Source organism: Crinia signifera, chromosome 6, assembly GCF_055691185.1.
Source record: "Crinia signifera chromosome 6, ASM5569118v1, whole genome shotgun sequence".
Classification (NCBI taxonomy): Eukaryota; Metazoa; Chordata; class Amphibia; order Anura; family Myobatrachidae; genus Crinia; species Crinia signifera.
Genome location: NC_139222.1, coordinates 227,132,731 through 227,148,804, shown reverse-complemented (window position 1 = coordinate 227,148,804; position 16,074 = coordinate 227,132,731). Strand labels below are relative to the sequence as shown.

Here is a 16,074-nt window from a genome sequence, read left to right as displayed (position 1 = left end):
TATTCAGCGAACGGAAATCTCATCGCATGTCCACTATGTGTCACACTATGCGTGCGATGCGATATTACTAATTAATGTCGTTATTTTTCCCGCTATTATCGTATCGCATTGTTCATCAGAAATTTTATGGCACTAAAACGTGTAATGCGATATTACTAAATAACTTTTTCCCTCCTATTGTAGGTACCCCCCTATTATCCCTACCACCTCATACTAACTCCCCCAGTATCCACACCACCCCCGTAGCATTGCAAGCGCAGCGTTGGCCCACTATCCACACCAACCCGAAGCGTGGCGAGCGCAGCGCGACCTCCCGACCTTTTCCCACCCCCACTATCCACGTCGGCGTGGAGTTGATTTTATATAGAGTGGCGAGCCACCGAGCCGGAAGCATGGCGGGAGCGGACGCGGAAAACATGTAAAGTAATCCACGGGGCTCGCCACACTATATAAAATCAACTCCACGTGGATAGTGGGGGTATGAAAAGGTCGGGAGGACGCCTACCGCTGCGCTCGCCACGCTTTGGGATGGAGTGGATACTGGTGTGGTTGTAAGAACATTCACAGCATCCATACAACACATTTGAGACTGTAATGTGGACACATGTTAACGTTCAACTGTAAATTTAGTAAGAACTGATTAAGATAATTAATACAGAATAAATATCAACCGCAAAAAGAATGATTAATTATAACAACAATCGCAAAAGCATCAATATCATTAACAATATAATTAAAATGAAGCAGAAAAAAAGAGAAGCGCTAAGTTGGCACTGCAGTATCCTTTGGCAGGAGGCTCAATGCATACAAAATGCGCTCGAAAGGCTTGTCTTTAGCAACACTTTTCCTCCACATAACCTCGGTCGGAGGTCAAATGCTGCCTTGCAGTGCCACAGTGCTTTTTGTTCCTCCACTTGGCGGCCCCCCACATCTGTTCAATGTTCTGGGTATCTACCCCAGATTCAGGGTCCACAAAGTTGTACTTGTGATTTACCCTGGCGTGTTCGTAGATACATAAAATGGTCACATTTGTAGCTGTTGATGGGGACTATAGGAACTGTGCTAGTTCTTGACTTCACTCAATGATTATTTACATGTTTTCCCAAATAGAAAAGCTCCTCAGACACTAAAGAGAACATGCGTGTTTATCTCCGTGTCCGGCCCTTTACGGCTACGGAGGTTGAACAGAATGAGTCGCAGGTGAGTGACACAGGCCAGCAAAAAGCCTAGATTCATTTCTACAGCACATATTTACATATATTCATGTAAAATGATCTTCCTTCCAGGATTGTGTCAGCATTCCAAGTTCCTGCAGTGTGTTAGTGAAGGCCCCACTGAATTCACAAGCGTGTCGACTGAGTGATAAAAGCAGTGGTTCAGTTGCACAGAAATTCACCTTTACGCATGTAAGATGTCTGCCGTCTGCATTTAATGTTGTGTTTTTTTTTGTTTTTTTTTTATTTGCAGCCCACCAGTCTTGGGCCAGTATTCAATGCTGTCACAGCTCGCAGGGTCAGTAATCAACTGACCCCCTGCATACACAGATTTCCCTCTCGCTACGTTTTTGGAGCAAGGGAGAATCCGCGTATGCTAAAACAGCGAGAATCGTGGCTGAATGCAGTAGGCTCCCTGAACATTGAATAGTGCGGGGGTTAAACAGCAAGAATCGATTCTTTTCTGCGATCCCTGCTGTTTAACCCCCTCGCTGGCCACATTCAATATGGGTAATAGAAAACAAATATATGAACTTCTGCAGGTTTTTTTTTTTTTTTTTTTTTGGAAAATAATCAATTACACTGTAATACAGAAGTATATGTATGCTAATGTTTAAGTCCTTTTCTCAATGTATTTGTGGCCAGTTTGTACTTATACGTAATTTTAGGCTCCCCTTTTTCATTACTTTGGTTCCATGTATAGATAACCTCAAAATAAAGGAGAGACTGACCTAGTATATTGTATTTTATTTAACATGTTCAGCTTACCAAAAAGAAAGCATGTAAGAGCTTTCCAAGCATCAGGAAAATCAGTCTTTAGGGGATATTCCGTGCAGGGGCGCAATTGTCGGGCTGGCCCAACAGCCGTGACCTTGTACCGTTCTTGGACGGCTCGCCGAGAAATCGGCAGGCGGGATTCATTGTCCGGTCTGTTGACCGCTGAAAAGAGGGTGTGGCTGCAAGAAACGACCATGGATCGTCATGTTGCGGTCAGGATCTCGACAAATCTTGGCAGAACGGACCGACTGCTTCTAAAGTCGGGTCCGTTCTGCCGAGATCCCTTTTCAATGCTGTAGGGAAAGGCCGCATTGAATAGGGCCCCGCCGCTATATCCCCTGTCGGGAATAGCAGCGGGAGATTACATGCCCCCCCTTTTGTATAGTGTTATCCTACATCGAACTTCCCTAGCCTATATCGCTGGGGATCTGGTCGTAGAGCGACCATATCCCCATGTGTAAGGGGCTACTCTCACTGGGAGTGTGCTCCCACGACCAGCCCTGGGGTGGTCGCTGGTCGGCGGAGCATGCTCCTGCGATCAGCGGCTTCTCCTGGCAGAGAGTCTCCTTTTTATCAGTGAACATCTCTGGTTGCTGATGAAATCTGGACACTGAGCAATATATTGCTCTGTGTGTGCGGAGCTTTAGTGCTTCACTTTCTCTGCACATGACCGAGTTGCTTTGCTTGGGTCTCTGGTTTGAATTAAATGCAGATGAACGCTTGAAAGTTTTGACCTATTGCAAATCCATAATTTATTGGGTGTGGTTAATTGTCAGTCACTATATTGATGGAGGGAAAATTTATAAACACTGATCCCATCTATACTCCTGTTGTGGATTAGAGGTCACACATCCATATTATTACTTTGGAAAGACCTTCATTTTCCACACACCAGACACTTATCCCTGTTTCTCACCCACCTCCCTCCTCACACACACACACACACGTCCCTACATCAGATGGTACGATGCACTAAATTACACCAGTATTTCTCTACCTATTAATACATAGAGTTGCGTGCTGGGTAATCATCTGTTTTGTATAACATTCGGAATGTTGACATGGACATATTGTTGACAATGGGTTTTTGGGGATGATTCTCGTTCACTCGCAAAAACAAATTCACTGTAATGGACAGAACCATGTGCACTGCAGGTGGGGCAGATCTAATATGTGCAGAGTTCGATTTGGGTGGGGTTTGTACTCCAAAATGATATCTATATTGCAGCATAAAATTAAAGCAGACAGTATTTACTCTGCACAGACACAACACCCAATGTTACTCTACACATGTTACATCTGCCCCACCTGCAGTGCACATGGCTTTGTCCATTAGAGAGAATTTGCTTTTGAGAGTGAACCAGAATGGGGCCCCTTGTGATAAATTGCACTCTTAACGCTAAAACTAATCGAACCTTCGGTACTTGTGTACTAGCACGGCGCCCATCGCATCACAGACCATATGGTATGCGATGGCAGCTGATGTTATACAATTTTAAATTGTATACCATCAAATTGTATAAGCACCCTAAAGGGTTTTCCCATGTTAAGTGGCCCCTATAAGTTAATTAAACGTGTTGGGTGCTTACTATGTTAAAAGCACCCCCACTATCAATGCCAACCCGAAGTGCAGCGAGCCCGCGAGGGGTGGCGGTACGTGTCCTACGTCCTTTTCATACCCCCACTATCCACGTCGGCGTGGAGTTGATCTTATATAGTGTGACAAGCCACCGAGCCCGAAGCGTGGCGAGCGGACGCGGAATACATGTAAAGTAATACGCGGGGCTTGGTGGCGCGCGCACTATATAAAATAAACTCCACGCCGACGTGGATAGTGGGGTATGAAAAGGTCGTATGACGCGTACCGCCGCCCCTTGCGGGCTCGCTGCGCTCGGCACGCTTCGGGGGGGGAGGTGCATTTAACATTGTAAGCCCCCATTAGGGTGCTTATACAATTAAACATCATATAGGAGTCTTATACAATTTAAAATTGCATCGGGTGTGTTGCATGCGATGCGATTTTATGTCGTGCAACCTAATATCGTGGGAGCCGTGCTAGTGCACAAGTACCTAACCTTCTAAATGCAGTATAAGCGTCAAATGATGTCTCTTGATCAGGAAGGCACTACATAAAATGGCAAGATCTGTGTAAGCTAATGTCTGTATAATCCTATTACAATCTTGCTCCGTCAATAGGTGTTTGGCCCTGCAACAACACAAACTCAGTTCTTTGAGGGCACTGTAAAGAACCAAGTGGTGGATTTTATGACTGGGCAGTCTCGTCTCATTTTTACATACGGTGTTACAAATGCTGGTAAAACCTTCACATTCCAAGGTAATTCGTTGTTTTTTTTTTGTTTAGATCTGTATATTTTAATATTGCATAAGATTCCTATAGACAGGATAATGTTTTTGCCACTGCTAGTTATAAATGTGCACTCTACCCCTCACCATACATCTAGATCAGTCATGTATGGTGAGGTTATTAGCTGGGGAGGAACTGGCTAGTGCCAGATGGTTTATATGAGCAGTATACAGATAGAGCAGCTTTATTTAAGTTGGCTGCTGTCCTGACCGAAGGGGGGCGCGTACGAGACGCTCACATGGCCCATTCTGTCAGAGCCCTCTGCCAGTCTCCCCACTCCTGCTGCTCTGACCCCTGCACCCTGCCAGTCTCCCTAAAGTAGAGATGGGCAGGGGAGCCATTAATCCAAGACATTTTGCTGATGGGGATGTGTGAGTGAGACGCTCGCGCGTCTCCGTCTGCCAGTTCACCAGCAGGCTGGCTGATGGCGGCTCCATCTGTACAATGATCAGAGCTGTGCAATAAAGGGGGCGGAGCCTCCAATATCATACTCCTCCAGTACATTCCAGAGTTAGAATAATACAAAGACTATAAACGTATTATTCAAATGCAAACAATACTACACCCTGCCATGTGATTAGTTATTTATCCCTCAAATGGGTTTTTCCTTAACCCTTTGAGGTCCACACCAAAAAAAAGTTGATCATAAACTGATTTCTCAACCATTTGGTAGAGGCCTATATCTCAAACTGTGGGGTCCCATTTAAAAAAAAAAAAACCTATTGATTGTTGTTAATCTCCTCAGTGAATAAGAAATGCAAAGACATTTTTTACTTTGCTTTTTTTGTGGTGCGGACCTCCAAAGGGTTAATAAATGCCTTTCAGTATTTCTGCATTAAATAGTGGTAATATCTGCTCATGATTGTAACTAAATTGGAATTTGTAGGCAAACAAGGAGTAAAAACTGTTAAAAGTGGCGCTGATGCTGTTCCCAAATGTCTGTGTTTTATAAAACACCAAAAAGTCACAGGATTGTCACCAAACAAGTTTCCACAAATGGTGGATTCCTCAGAAGTTCAGATTCTCCAATAGCATGGTCCTCCCAAGTTATATGAAATGACACAGAAGCAAAAAATAGTGCATAACTTTTGAGACATAGGGCGGTATTCAATGAGCCTGATTCGCCATGTTTTTATGGCGAATTTGTGCTGTTTGGCGAATTTTTGACAAAAACGGTGAATCACCCTATTCAATGACCACATGGCGAATACATTTGAAGGTTTTTTTCGCCATGATTCACCGAGTAGCAATCGCTATCTTTTTATGGTGAAGTGGAAGGTGAACTTTTAAAATAAAGTGTTTTGTGTTTTACAGTTGGTGTCAAAAAATCGGGAATTTTATTCTGAGGAGGGGCATGCTACTTTTATTCATGTGCTGTAAGCACATGAATATATATTTAATTTAAAAATTATTATTATTTTTTTTTTTTTTTTTACACAGCAGCCAGCAGGGGGCGCCGGAGCCGAGCCGCTCATTACATATTCATATATTCACTGCACTCGATCGTTACGATCGGGTATAGTGAATATACACTCCCCTGCTGGCACCCCCGGGGGGGCAGCCTGTGCTGCCTGGCACCCGGGGAGCCCACCTGCCCCCCACAAACGTTCAGGGGCAGGCAGAGAGACTTCCATCTCTCTGCCTGGCACCCTCCTCAGGCTCCCTGCGGCATTCGCCGCAGGAGCTCATATTCGCCTGTCAGGGGCAGCGAGCCCCTGACGCGTTGAATACCGGAGCCCGCTGGCTCCGGAACGTGGCGAATGTGCAGCGAATCCTAAAAAGGATTCGCTGCACCTCGCAGGTATTCACATTGAATACCGCCAATACAATTTTTAATAAAGATGTGCACTTACAATTTTGCAGAGTTTAAAAGGCATATAGATAAAATGCTCAGGGCGAAGCTGGAGTGCGACAAAGATGGTCCAAGTAACAGAATTCCACCAGGTCCGGAAGCTGGGGTAAGCTGGAAACTTGTTTATCGGCACAAACCGCGTCCGTGAGAATAGATCAGGCAAAACACGCCAAATGCATTTCGGACACTAGGTCCTTCCCCAGTAGCGTGTTGTCTACCTGAACTTTACTTCCTTATATACGGTATGCAATCAGGGACAATTGCAGGCCGTTTTCTGGTTTAGAAAATGGCCGTGCGTTCTTGGAACGCATCGGGAGATATGGTGGAACGCACGGCCATTTGTTAAACACATAGATACGCGGAAGTACTCTTCCGGGGGCTGCGTTATGCATGGAAATGAACGGGTGGAACGCACAGCCATTTTCTAAACCAGAAAACGGCCTGCAATTGTCCCTGATTGCGTACCGTATATAAGGAAGTTAAGTTCAGGTAGACCACACGCTACTGGGGAAGGACCTAGTGTCCGAAATGCATTTGGCGTGTTTTGCCTGATCTATTCTCACGGACGCTGTTTGTGCTGACAAACAAGTTTCCAGCTTACCCCAGCTTCCGGACCTGGTGGAATTCTGTTACTTGGACCATCTTTGTCGCACTCCAGCTTCGCCCTGAGCATTTTATCTATATGCCTTTTAAACTCTGCAAAATTGTAAGTGCACATCTTTATTAAAAATTCTATGGGCGGTATTCAATGTGAAGACCTGCGAGGTGCAGCGAATCCTTTTTAGGATTCGCTGCACATTCGCCACGTTCCGGAGCCAGCGGGCTCCGGTATTCAACGCGTCAGGGGCTCGCTGCCCCTGACAGGCGAATATAAGCTCCTGCGGCGAATGCCGCAGGGAGCCTGAGGAGGGTGCCAGGCAGAGAGATGGAAGTCTCTCTGCCTGCCCCTGAACGTTTGTGGGGGGCAGGTGGGTTCCCCGGGTGCCAGGCAGCACAGGCTGCCCCCCGGGGGTGCCAGCAGGGGAGTGTATATTCACTATACCCGATCGTAACGATCGAGCGCAGTGAATATATGAATATGTAATGAGCGGCTCGGCTCCGGCGCCCTCTGCTGGCTGCTGTGTAAAAAAAAAAAATTTAATTAAATATATATTCATGTGCTTACAGCACATGAATAAAAGTAGCATGCCCCTCCTCAGAATAAAATTCCCGATTTTTTTGACACCAATTGTAAAACACAAAACACTTTATTTTAAAAGTTCACCTTCCACTTCACCATAAAAAGATAGCGATTGCTACTCGGTGAATCATGGCGGAAAAAACCTTCAAATGTATTCGCCATGTGGTCATTGAATAGGGTGATTCACCGTTTTTGTCAAAAATTCGCCAAACAGCACAAATTCGCCATAAAAACATGGCGAATCAGGCTCATTGAATACCGCCCTATGTCTCAAAAGTTATGCACTATTTTTTGCTTCTGTGTCATTTCATATAACTTGGGAGGACCATGCTATTTGAGAATCTGACCTTCTTAGGAATCCACCATTTGTGGAAACTTGTTTGGTGACAATCCTGTGACTTTTTGGTGTTTTATAAAAACAGACATTTATTTGGGAACAGCATCAGCGCCACTTTTAACAGTTTTTACTCCTTGTTTGCCTACAAATTCCAATTTAGTTACAATCATGAGCAGATATTACCACTATTTAATGCAGAAATACTGAAAGGCATTTATTAACCCTTTGGAGGTCCGCACCACAAAAAAAGCAAAGTAAAAAATGTCTTTGCATTTCTTATTTACTGAGGAGATTAACAACAATCAATAGGTTTTAATATCTGGTGGTCGTTGAATGACACCCTAAAACTGTTTCACTGGCTGCTTTTGTGTTGTGCGCACCTTATCACTCAGCCTTTTTTGCCATAAATTGGAATTTGAACAATTAAAAGTTCCTCTACTAATGCAATCTTTCTGCTTATGAAGGCGTGGTGGTCACATCCATGGTATGTTTTGTGCTCTTATTTATACAGGTTGAGTATCCCCTATCCAAAATGCTCGGGACCACGAGCATTCCGAATAGGGGAATTTTTCAGTTTTTGTAAAAAAATTTTTAAGGCATACTTACCTGTCCCCTGATGGTGTCTGGCTGTCCCCGGGCATCCACAGCAGGCCTCCGGCATCTTCTCTGGGTCTCCAGCGGTCCCAGGAATGCATTGCGCGGGTGTGCGCGCGCACCGGTGACGTCACCGGCGCACACACTCGCGCAAGGCATTCCTGGGACCGCTGGAGGCCCTGGAGAAGATGCCGGAGGCCTGCTGTGGACACCCTGGGACTTGGTAAGTATGAAAAGAGGGTTAGGGGGGTAAAAAAAAAAAAAAAAAAAAAAAATTTGAATGATTCCAAAAACCACGGTTTTTGGAATAATTCGGATAATGGATGCACGGATACAGGATACTCAACCTGTAGTTGTATAATTTTATGTAAGAGTCTAGAACGAGCAAGATCTATGCTAGAAGGCAGTTTGGCTTGTGCATTCTCCTGTAATACCACAAGATGTCACTCTGACTCCAGGTATTATCTGAGTTTTCAGCATGAGCACTTTTAGACCGATCAGTCTGCGAAACATAAGCTTTTGTTTTTGAATAGATTTTATTTGTAGCATTCAGTTGTAGGTTTGGACTTTTTTTTTTTTTTTTTTTACCACAGTGTGCAGTGTAATACCCCTTTCACATCGCACTTTTAAAACGGTAAATTGCCGATTTTTTTTTTTTTTTTTTTTTTTTTATTTTAAAACGTTTTTAAGCCTGCACTGTGAATGCACCAGAGCCGATTTACCGTTTAAAGTTAACTGGTATTTCGAACCGTGTAAAAAGCAGTCCTACATGGTTCCTTGCCGTTTTTTGAGCAATGTGAATGTGTACAATGTGTCTGAAACGGTATTTCAGGCAAACAACACAAGCTACAGAGCAGTGATAGGCTGTCCCCTTTAAAATGACAGGCAATGTTGACACTCTGGCTTGAAACGTGTTCGGGTTGAAACGGTTTGACTGCTATGTTGAATGAGACTTAACCGGTATTTAAAACGGTAATCTGCGGCAATGTTAAGGCTCTGACCCGTTTTAATTACCGTTTTAAAATACCGGTTTTTAAAACGTGTCGGCGATGTGAAAGGGGTATAAGGTACTTCGCTATTAAGAATAAAAATACAATAACTGCATTTATGTGCTGGAAAATCTTGTTATAGTCTTTTTTTTTTGGCCTTCTCCGACGCTGGAAACCTGTTTTCACCATCTGCAATACTTTTCTAATTTCCTACCTAGCCATTCTATTCTCTTGCTTGAATATGACTGCTAATGGATTTGGGTGGTAACGGAACAAAACCAATGAATGTAGGATACTGTGTGATTATCCTCAGTTCTGTTTTGTGTTTTAACCCCACTATATAAAAAGTATGTCATTTGTGAAGGGGACTTGATCTATTTTAAAGAAGACTGGTGAGTGAATTTTTTTTTTTTAATTACAATTAGAGGACCACATTTGCGGATCAAACAGTTTTGGCATCCAATGTTTTAGATTTCACCCTCCCCAACTTTTAACCTTAAGAAACTTAAAACTGTAAAGCTTCAACTTCTTAAAAGCAGTTTTTGCTGTTTTTAAGCTGATGCTGCAGCTTGTTACATTATACAAAGTAATTCACTTTCAAGCAGAGCTATAAAGTCAGACATCACTTCTTCTAAAATGACTTAAAGCTGTCTTTCTAGAGCAGATCTACAAACAGTCAGCCTTCTAAATGATCCAACCATTGGCTGTTATTCAGCAGCCTGAACTCTGCCTCTGTAGCTTCGGCTGATTTGTATCACAAGTTGTCCGTTTTATGTCCCTCACACTTATCACTATGTTGTCAGTCGCAACCGCAATTATTTACAGTCTTGTATCAGCCAGAGTTATGCTCATGTTTTTAACAAGGACTTCAAGTTCACTGCTATGGTAGCACCCTGCTCTTTTCAGAGCTTAATCGGGGGAGAAAAATATCAATCGCACAGAAAAGTAGGAATAATTTAAATATTATAGGACCCTCCTCATTGCCCATGCGTTTTTTATTTTATATAAAACTGGTGAGGGTGTGCTACCAAAGGCATTGGGGATTGCAGGTATAGAACAGACAGAAAGAATGCCTTTGGCTGGTGCACCAAGAATAAAGTGAGACTCTTAATACATAACGTTTATTTCATTTGTTAAAAATATTTTAGCGAAATAAAACCACACATACAAAAAAATGACAACATTTAATAAAAGGGGAAGATGTTACCCTTGACTCAGTGTGACCCCTCTACCATATGTATGATTGTGTTTAGCGCAATTGGCATCCACAAGAGAATAATTGCTCTTGATGAGCAGTAGAACCTGTGTGCACAGTTTGGATGTCTTCACTGATTTGATACATATAAGTGCTTATTGGTATACACTGTATTTTTTAGAGACTGAATCTCCAATTTTTGCTAACTGTCGCAAAAAATATGTCTGTCACACGAATCGGTTCATACAGCTGGGGTAGTGTACACTGCCAGCCCGGACAATTTCACCCGGCACAGCTACCAGCCTTAGAGACCGCTCTGTCTCTTGAGCCCCGGTGAACTTGTATCCGAGGTGTGCAGGAGTGCACCCGCCTCGTTCACCCGCCTAGCTCTGATGACGCTGAGTCTGGCGCCAGACTAGCGTCTTGGTCACGGAGGTAACCAGTGACCTGGATTTGCGCAACGATACAGAGAAATTTCAATACATTTGTAAGTGGGGAGGGGGAGAGGGGATTTAAAACACACTGAGTGTGTTTGCTCGGTCAGCGTACGCTTCGCTTAGAACGCTTCCTCAGCATTCTTTCAATCTTTTCAGAGCTTGTGAAGGCTCTTATATTTTTTATTTTTTTGTTCTTCCCTTCATTCAAATGTTAATTGGGAAGCACATCTTACTATTTTGCATTTTTAATTTCCACCAATGCCTTATGGACCCCAAAGCGAGATAAGAGGAGGGCAGAGCTGACATTTGTAATACCATGATAATGAAATGTAGGCCACCCTCCTTATATTCTCTACTAACTAAGGGACACCGGAGACTCGTACACTGGGGTTTAGAGGTGTCTATAGTGGGAGCTGGCACGCTAAAGGCCCCCATACACTAGTCCAAATTTGCCACTTTTCACCTGATTCTGACAGATTGGGTTGAGAAATCGAGTGAGTGAAAAATGGCCAAATCAGATGTGTCTGACATCCGATGCATGATCCTGTATGAATAGGAGTCTGAGGTCAGACCGGCTGCACATCCGACCTCTGACTCAGACCCTCTCCTAGCAGTGGGGAACAGGGTCACATGGGATACTTCACACACCGACGCACTGCATGCAATGTATCGCATACGAGCCTGCCACCCGGAAAGGTCCCGGGCTCTACACTGCTGAGACATCGCAGCAGTGTGTATGGCCACCTATTTAGAAGTGAGGCTCCTCCCCTTCTATTCCCCACCAGCTCTCAGTTAGAAAATGTTCCTAGGGAGCTGCGGGTGGTCTGACGGAAATAAAAAATACTCCTGTCAACGGTTTGGCTCAGAGGTTGGAGTGCAGTAGTCCTCGCTGTCATTTTCAAGGACTTAGGTCCTCCAATTATACTTCTTCCCTGCATACTAAAATGTGAGCCAGTCATGGTCATTCTGGTGGCACCACACTGGCCTTGGTGTAGATTCTCTGATCTTTTGAATGTTACTAGCAGGCAAATTGTGGCTATTGCCAATTCCTCCAGATCTTCTGCAGCAAGGCCTGTTCATGCACCCATCCCTAACATGGCTGTGTTGAATGGTATGACTGAGGCTGTTATATTAAGATGCAATGGAATTCTAGGAGTCATTCACACTATGCTTTGTGCCCCAGAAAGCCTGTTACAGCCTCATTACCACCGCAGTTGTAGCTTTTCATGTGGCATGGTTGGGATTACCCATCTACTGTATTTCGCTTGTATAGACTTTCTACAAACCGGTTTGATGCTGGCCTTCATTTGGGTTCATTTAAAGGTGCAGATCTCTACCCTATCTATCTTTAAGCACATACTTAAAGACAGGGTGTGACCTGAATTTTTTATTTAATTACTTTTCTGTAAAGAAGTGGAAGCTGGAAGAAGTGAATCTCCTGTATTGTCTTCAGGAAATCCGTTTTCTTTCCGGCGTTTGGTTTTGGCTCCTCGGGGGATCTGAGTTGAAGGCTGTCATGCCAACCTCCATACCTAATTTTTCATGATTATTGAGCTGAGAATGCAAGTTTCTCTAGCTGCCTAAATAGTGTAGCTTTTGGCTGAGGGTTCTGGGGAACGCTCCACCTTCGCCATAGTATGTCCCCAAGACAGTGTCATTGCAAAAAGTACTGATGCAATGTTCGTTCTGTTCCATGTACTTTGGCGGGGTTGGCCGGCTCCATTCAGACTTCCGTGATCAATGCTGGGCAACCTACATTCATTTTGGTGCACTCCACCCTTTTCATATGACATGTTGCGGTACTTCCAGTATGCAACTTTGCTGTGTGGCTACTTAATTCATGGTGTGTAGGTGTTTAAATTTATAGGTAGGAAACGATTTGGGCTCCTAATAGCCACATTTCCTACACCCCAGTGTAGTAGTCTCCACTGTCCCCTGGGGAATCAGAAAAGATGATTTACCAGCAAGTACCAAAATACATTGTTTGCACAGTGTAAAACCTATTGCCTTAATTGTATGCCATGACCATATATTTTATTGGATGATCATCATGTTGAAGTTTGCTTTGCTTAACATGCAACTCTTCTGTACTAGCTGTAAGTGCTTTTTCTGTTTTTATTGTAGGCACAAAGGAGGATGTAGGGATTTTACCGAGGTCCATGGAAATGCTTTTTAATACCATTAAAGGAAAGGTTTATAACAAAATGGACGTGAAACCTCACCGATGTAGAGACTACATAAGGCTAACAAAAGAACAAGTTAAAACAGAAGCGGCTTTTAAAAATGGTGTTCTTCGTCACACAAAAGAGGTGTGTGCAGTAATCATTATAATCTGGCTATTGGCACAGGGGTCCCTGTCTCAAACATTATTTGCATGATCTCACCCAAAAGCTTGGAATTACTTGCAACTACTAAGTGCATCTCCCCCCCCCCCTGTAGGAAACAGTGATAAAACAAACTGGGTAGTAACACTCATAGGCAGGAGGGAACTGCTCACAAGCTTACAAACTAGAATTTAATGAACAAATACCGCTTTCTGCCCTTAACTACACTGAATAGTGGGGCATATGATATTGCCTAATTTACAGTGCAGCACGACTGACCACACAAAGCGGTTTGATCCTAGTAAACGTGACTGCTGGTGCGACTCATTGAGGCAGTGCTCCCTCTGTACTGAGGGCAGAATTGGCACCAATGTGCGTGAGACTGGGTGCCATGGTCAGCGTTTTAAAAACTACCGAAGCAGCATCTTGTATTAGACACCCCCCCCCCCCATAATTTCCCGCGTGGGAGCGCACAATTATGCCTCTACACTAAACTATTTGACATTCTGAAACTGCAAATTGTCCCGATATAGCTCTTATGTGTACCCAACCTTAGTCACAGTAGCCTATAGGCTACACTTTGAAGAAACAAGTGCAAGAAACTTCAATTGGAACCCGTCCCACCATAGTTCTGCTGCACCTGTGCGCTCGCACTGCAGGGTCCTTAAAGTGTACTGAAATGATCACACTTTAAAGTTGGAAACATTACCGGGATGGGGGGGTGCAATAGGAAAAGTTTGGAAAGATCAGTGATAAGAAACTAAAGTCAAACTTATATGCACCTCCCACTTCTCTTCTGCCTTTTTTTGATAGTTTAAAAATTTTTTTTCAGTTTAACCTGAACGTCTAATAAAATAATCCACGGAGGTTACTGAACACGAAGCAGACGTGATTTTAACCCTTTGATTGCCAAGTGAATTTGTCAAAATAGATGTGAAAATTGGCAAGCAAACATTGTTCATTATCATGACAATGGCAGGTATTCAATGCTATTTGCGAGTGGTGACAGCGAGCAGGTCTTCCTGCTCGCTGTCACCACTCACCCTGACAGCATTCAACACCGCCTCCGCATCCGCCAATTCCCCCTCGCTCCGTTTTTTTGAGCGAGGGGGAATTGGCGGATGCGGCTCCAGAAGCGGCTAAAAACTGCGAGTTTTCTGCAGCAGCCGTCTCGCTGTTTTGGGGAATTCTCGCCATCCTGTGACGGCGAGGATTTCCCCAGAACGTTGAATAGAGCGGCCGGCGCAGGGGTTAAACAGCGAGGATCGCTGGTTTTCAGCAATCCTCGCTGTTTAACCCCCTCGCCGGACGCTCGCTGCGGCATTGAATACCCCCAATGTAATGTTTACCTTGTATAGGAGATATAATATATATATTTTTTTTTTTGTACACCCGTTTTAGTATAACAAATGTGAGCAATACTGCCATTTTTAGCAGTTATTTTGCACATCCCCCCCCCCCCCCCCCATGCTTTCCTTTACAGGTGCTTTGTTCACTTACCACTTTTTTTTCCCCTTTAGGTTGATTCTCATTGTAGCATTAAGAGTGACAACAGTAGAACATCTGCAGACACAGATTTTCTAAGTGATGAAGGTAATGTGTAATCCTGAGAGTGTTGCCATCTAACACGCACAACAAAACAGTGTGCTGTTTTTACATATATTATGTCTGCCACCATTGTGTACTCTGCAATAAAACGGACATTAATCATTCTAAAGCTGCACTAATAAGTAGATAGGGAGTTCTTCCTATTCAGCACCCGTAAATAACTGTAGAGGAGATTGCAGCAGCTTAATCGCCCACGCATTCTCTATATCATTAGACTGCTGCTTCTGATTCATCGTCGTCATGTGCGCAGAAACTCAGCCTTCCTATTCTGCTGGAGCTGTAAGATGAGCCACAGGGCAGCCCCTGAGGAACTAATGAATTGCATGATCAGTTTAATAATAATATTTTCCAACTATCTGAAACACTGTCTATATAAAGGCAAAACTCTGCTGTGGTCAGCACAGGAGTCTTTGTATAGAGTAGAAACAATTGACTATAAATGAGATCAATGAGGAGCTCTCCATAGGATGTAGTTACATTTTAAGTCAAAAATCCAAAAGCTGTAACATTTTGTCTGTATGGCATATTACATCCCAATGGTCTTCATTGATTTGCACTTGATAGTTGTATGTTGCAATGTTATAAGGAGCTGGGACTCTCCTTGCTGTAGGTACACGTTACCTTTCTTTGTTTTTTTTTTATACTTGCCTTGTCACCCTGATTCCGATGGAGACCAGGTAAGTATGAAAAGAGAAAAAGAAAAAAAATCCAGAAGTCCGCAAAAATCCCTTATCCAAAATGCTCATGGTCCTGAGCATTTCACATAAGGGAGACAACCTGTATATCTTAGAGCAGTGGTAGCCAACTCCAGTCCTCGAGAGCTACCAACAGTTCACATTTTCCAGACCACCTAGTTGCTGCACAGGTGCACTCATTACTCACTAGCACATTTCAAAAGATCCACAGGTGGAGCTAATTACTTCACTTGTGATTCTGTGAGGAGACCTGGAAAACATTAACTGTTGGTAGCTGTCGAGGACTGGAGTTGGCTACCCTAGTCTTAGATGAACACTCAGAAGACCAATTTTCATATAAGGGGTACATTTTACTAAAGTTTCTAAAAATGAAAATAGGTAAAATGTCCCATAGCAACCAATCCGATTCTGTCGCATGCTAGACAGAATCTGGTTGCTATGGGCAAATCACCTCTTTTCATGTGTATAAGCTTTAGGAAACTTTCTCCTAAGTTTTGTAATATGGAA

General features: G+C 43.6%; 1 protein-coding gene across 3 annotated transcripts in view; it reads left to right on the top strand.

The window, feature by feature from the left end:
• Window positions 1–16,074, top strand: part of KIF20B (kinesin family member 20B) — an 81,200-nt gene that overhangs the window by 8,607 nt on the left and 56,519 nt on the right. For all 3 annotated transcript variants that reach the window (XM_083149033.1, XM_083149032.1, XM_083149034.1), the window contains exons 3-7: window positions 1,111–1,200; window positions 1,287–1,406; window positions 4,188–4,326; window positions 13,065–13,249; window positions 14,785–14,857. In XM_083149033.1, coding sequence (XP_083005159.1) covers window positions 1,111–1,200; window positions 1,287–1,406; window positions 4,188–4,326; window positions 13,065–13,249; window positions 14,785–14,857 — 607 coding nt within the window. The remainder of the gene's footprint in view (window positions 1–1,110; window positions 1,201–1,286; window positions 1,407–4,187; window positions 4,327–13,064; window positions 13,250–14,784; window positions 14,858–16,074) is intronic.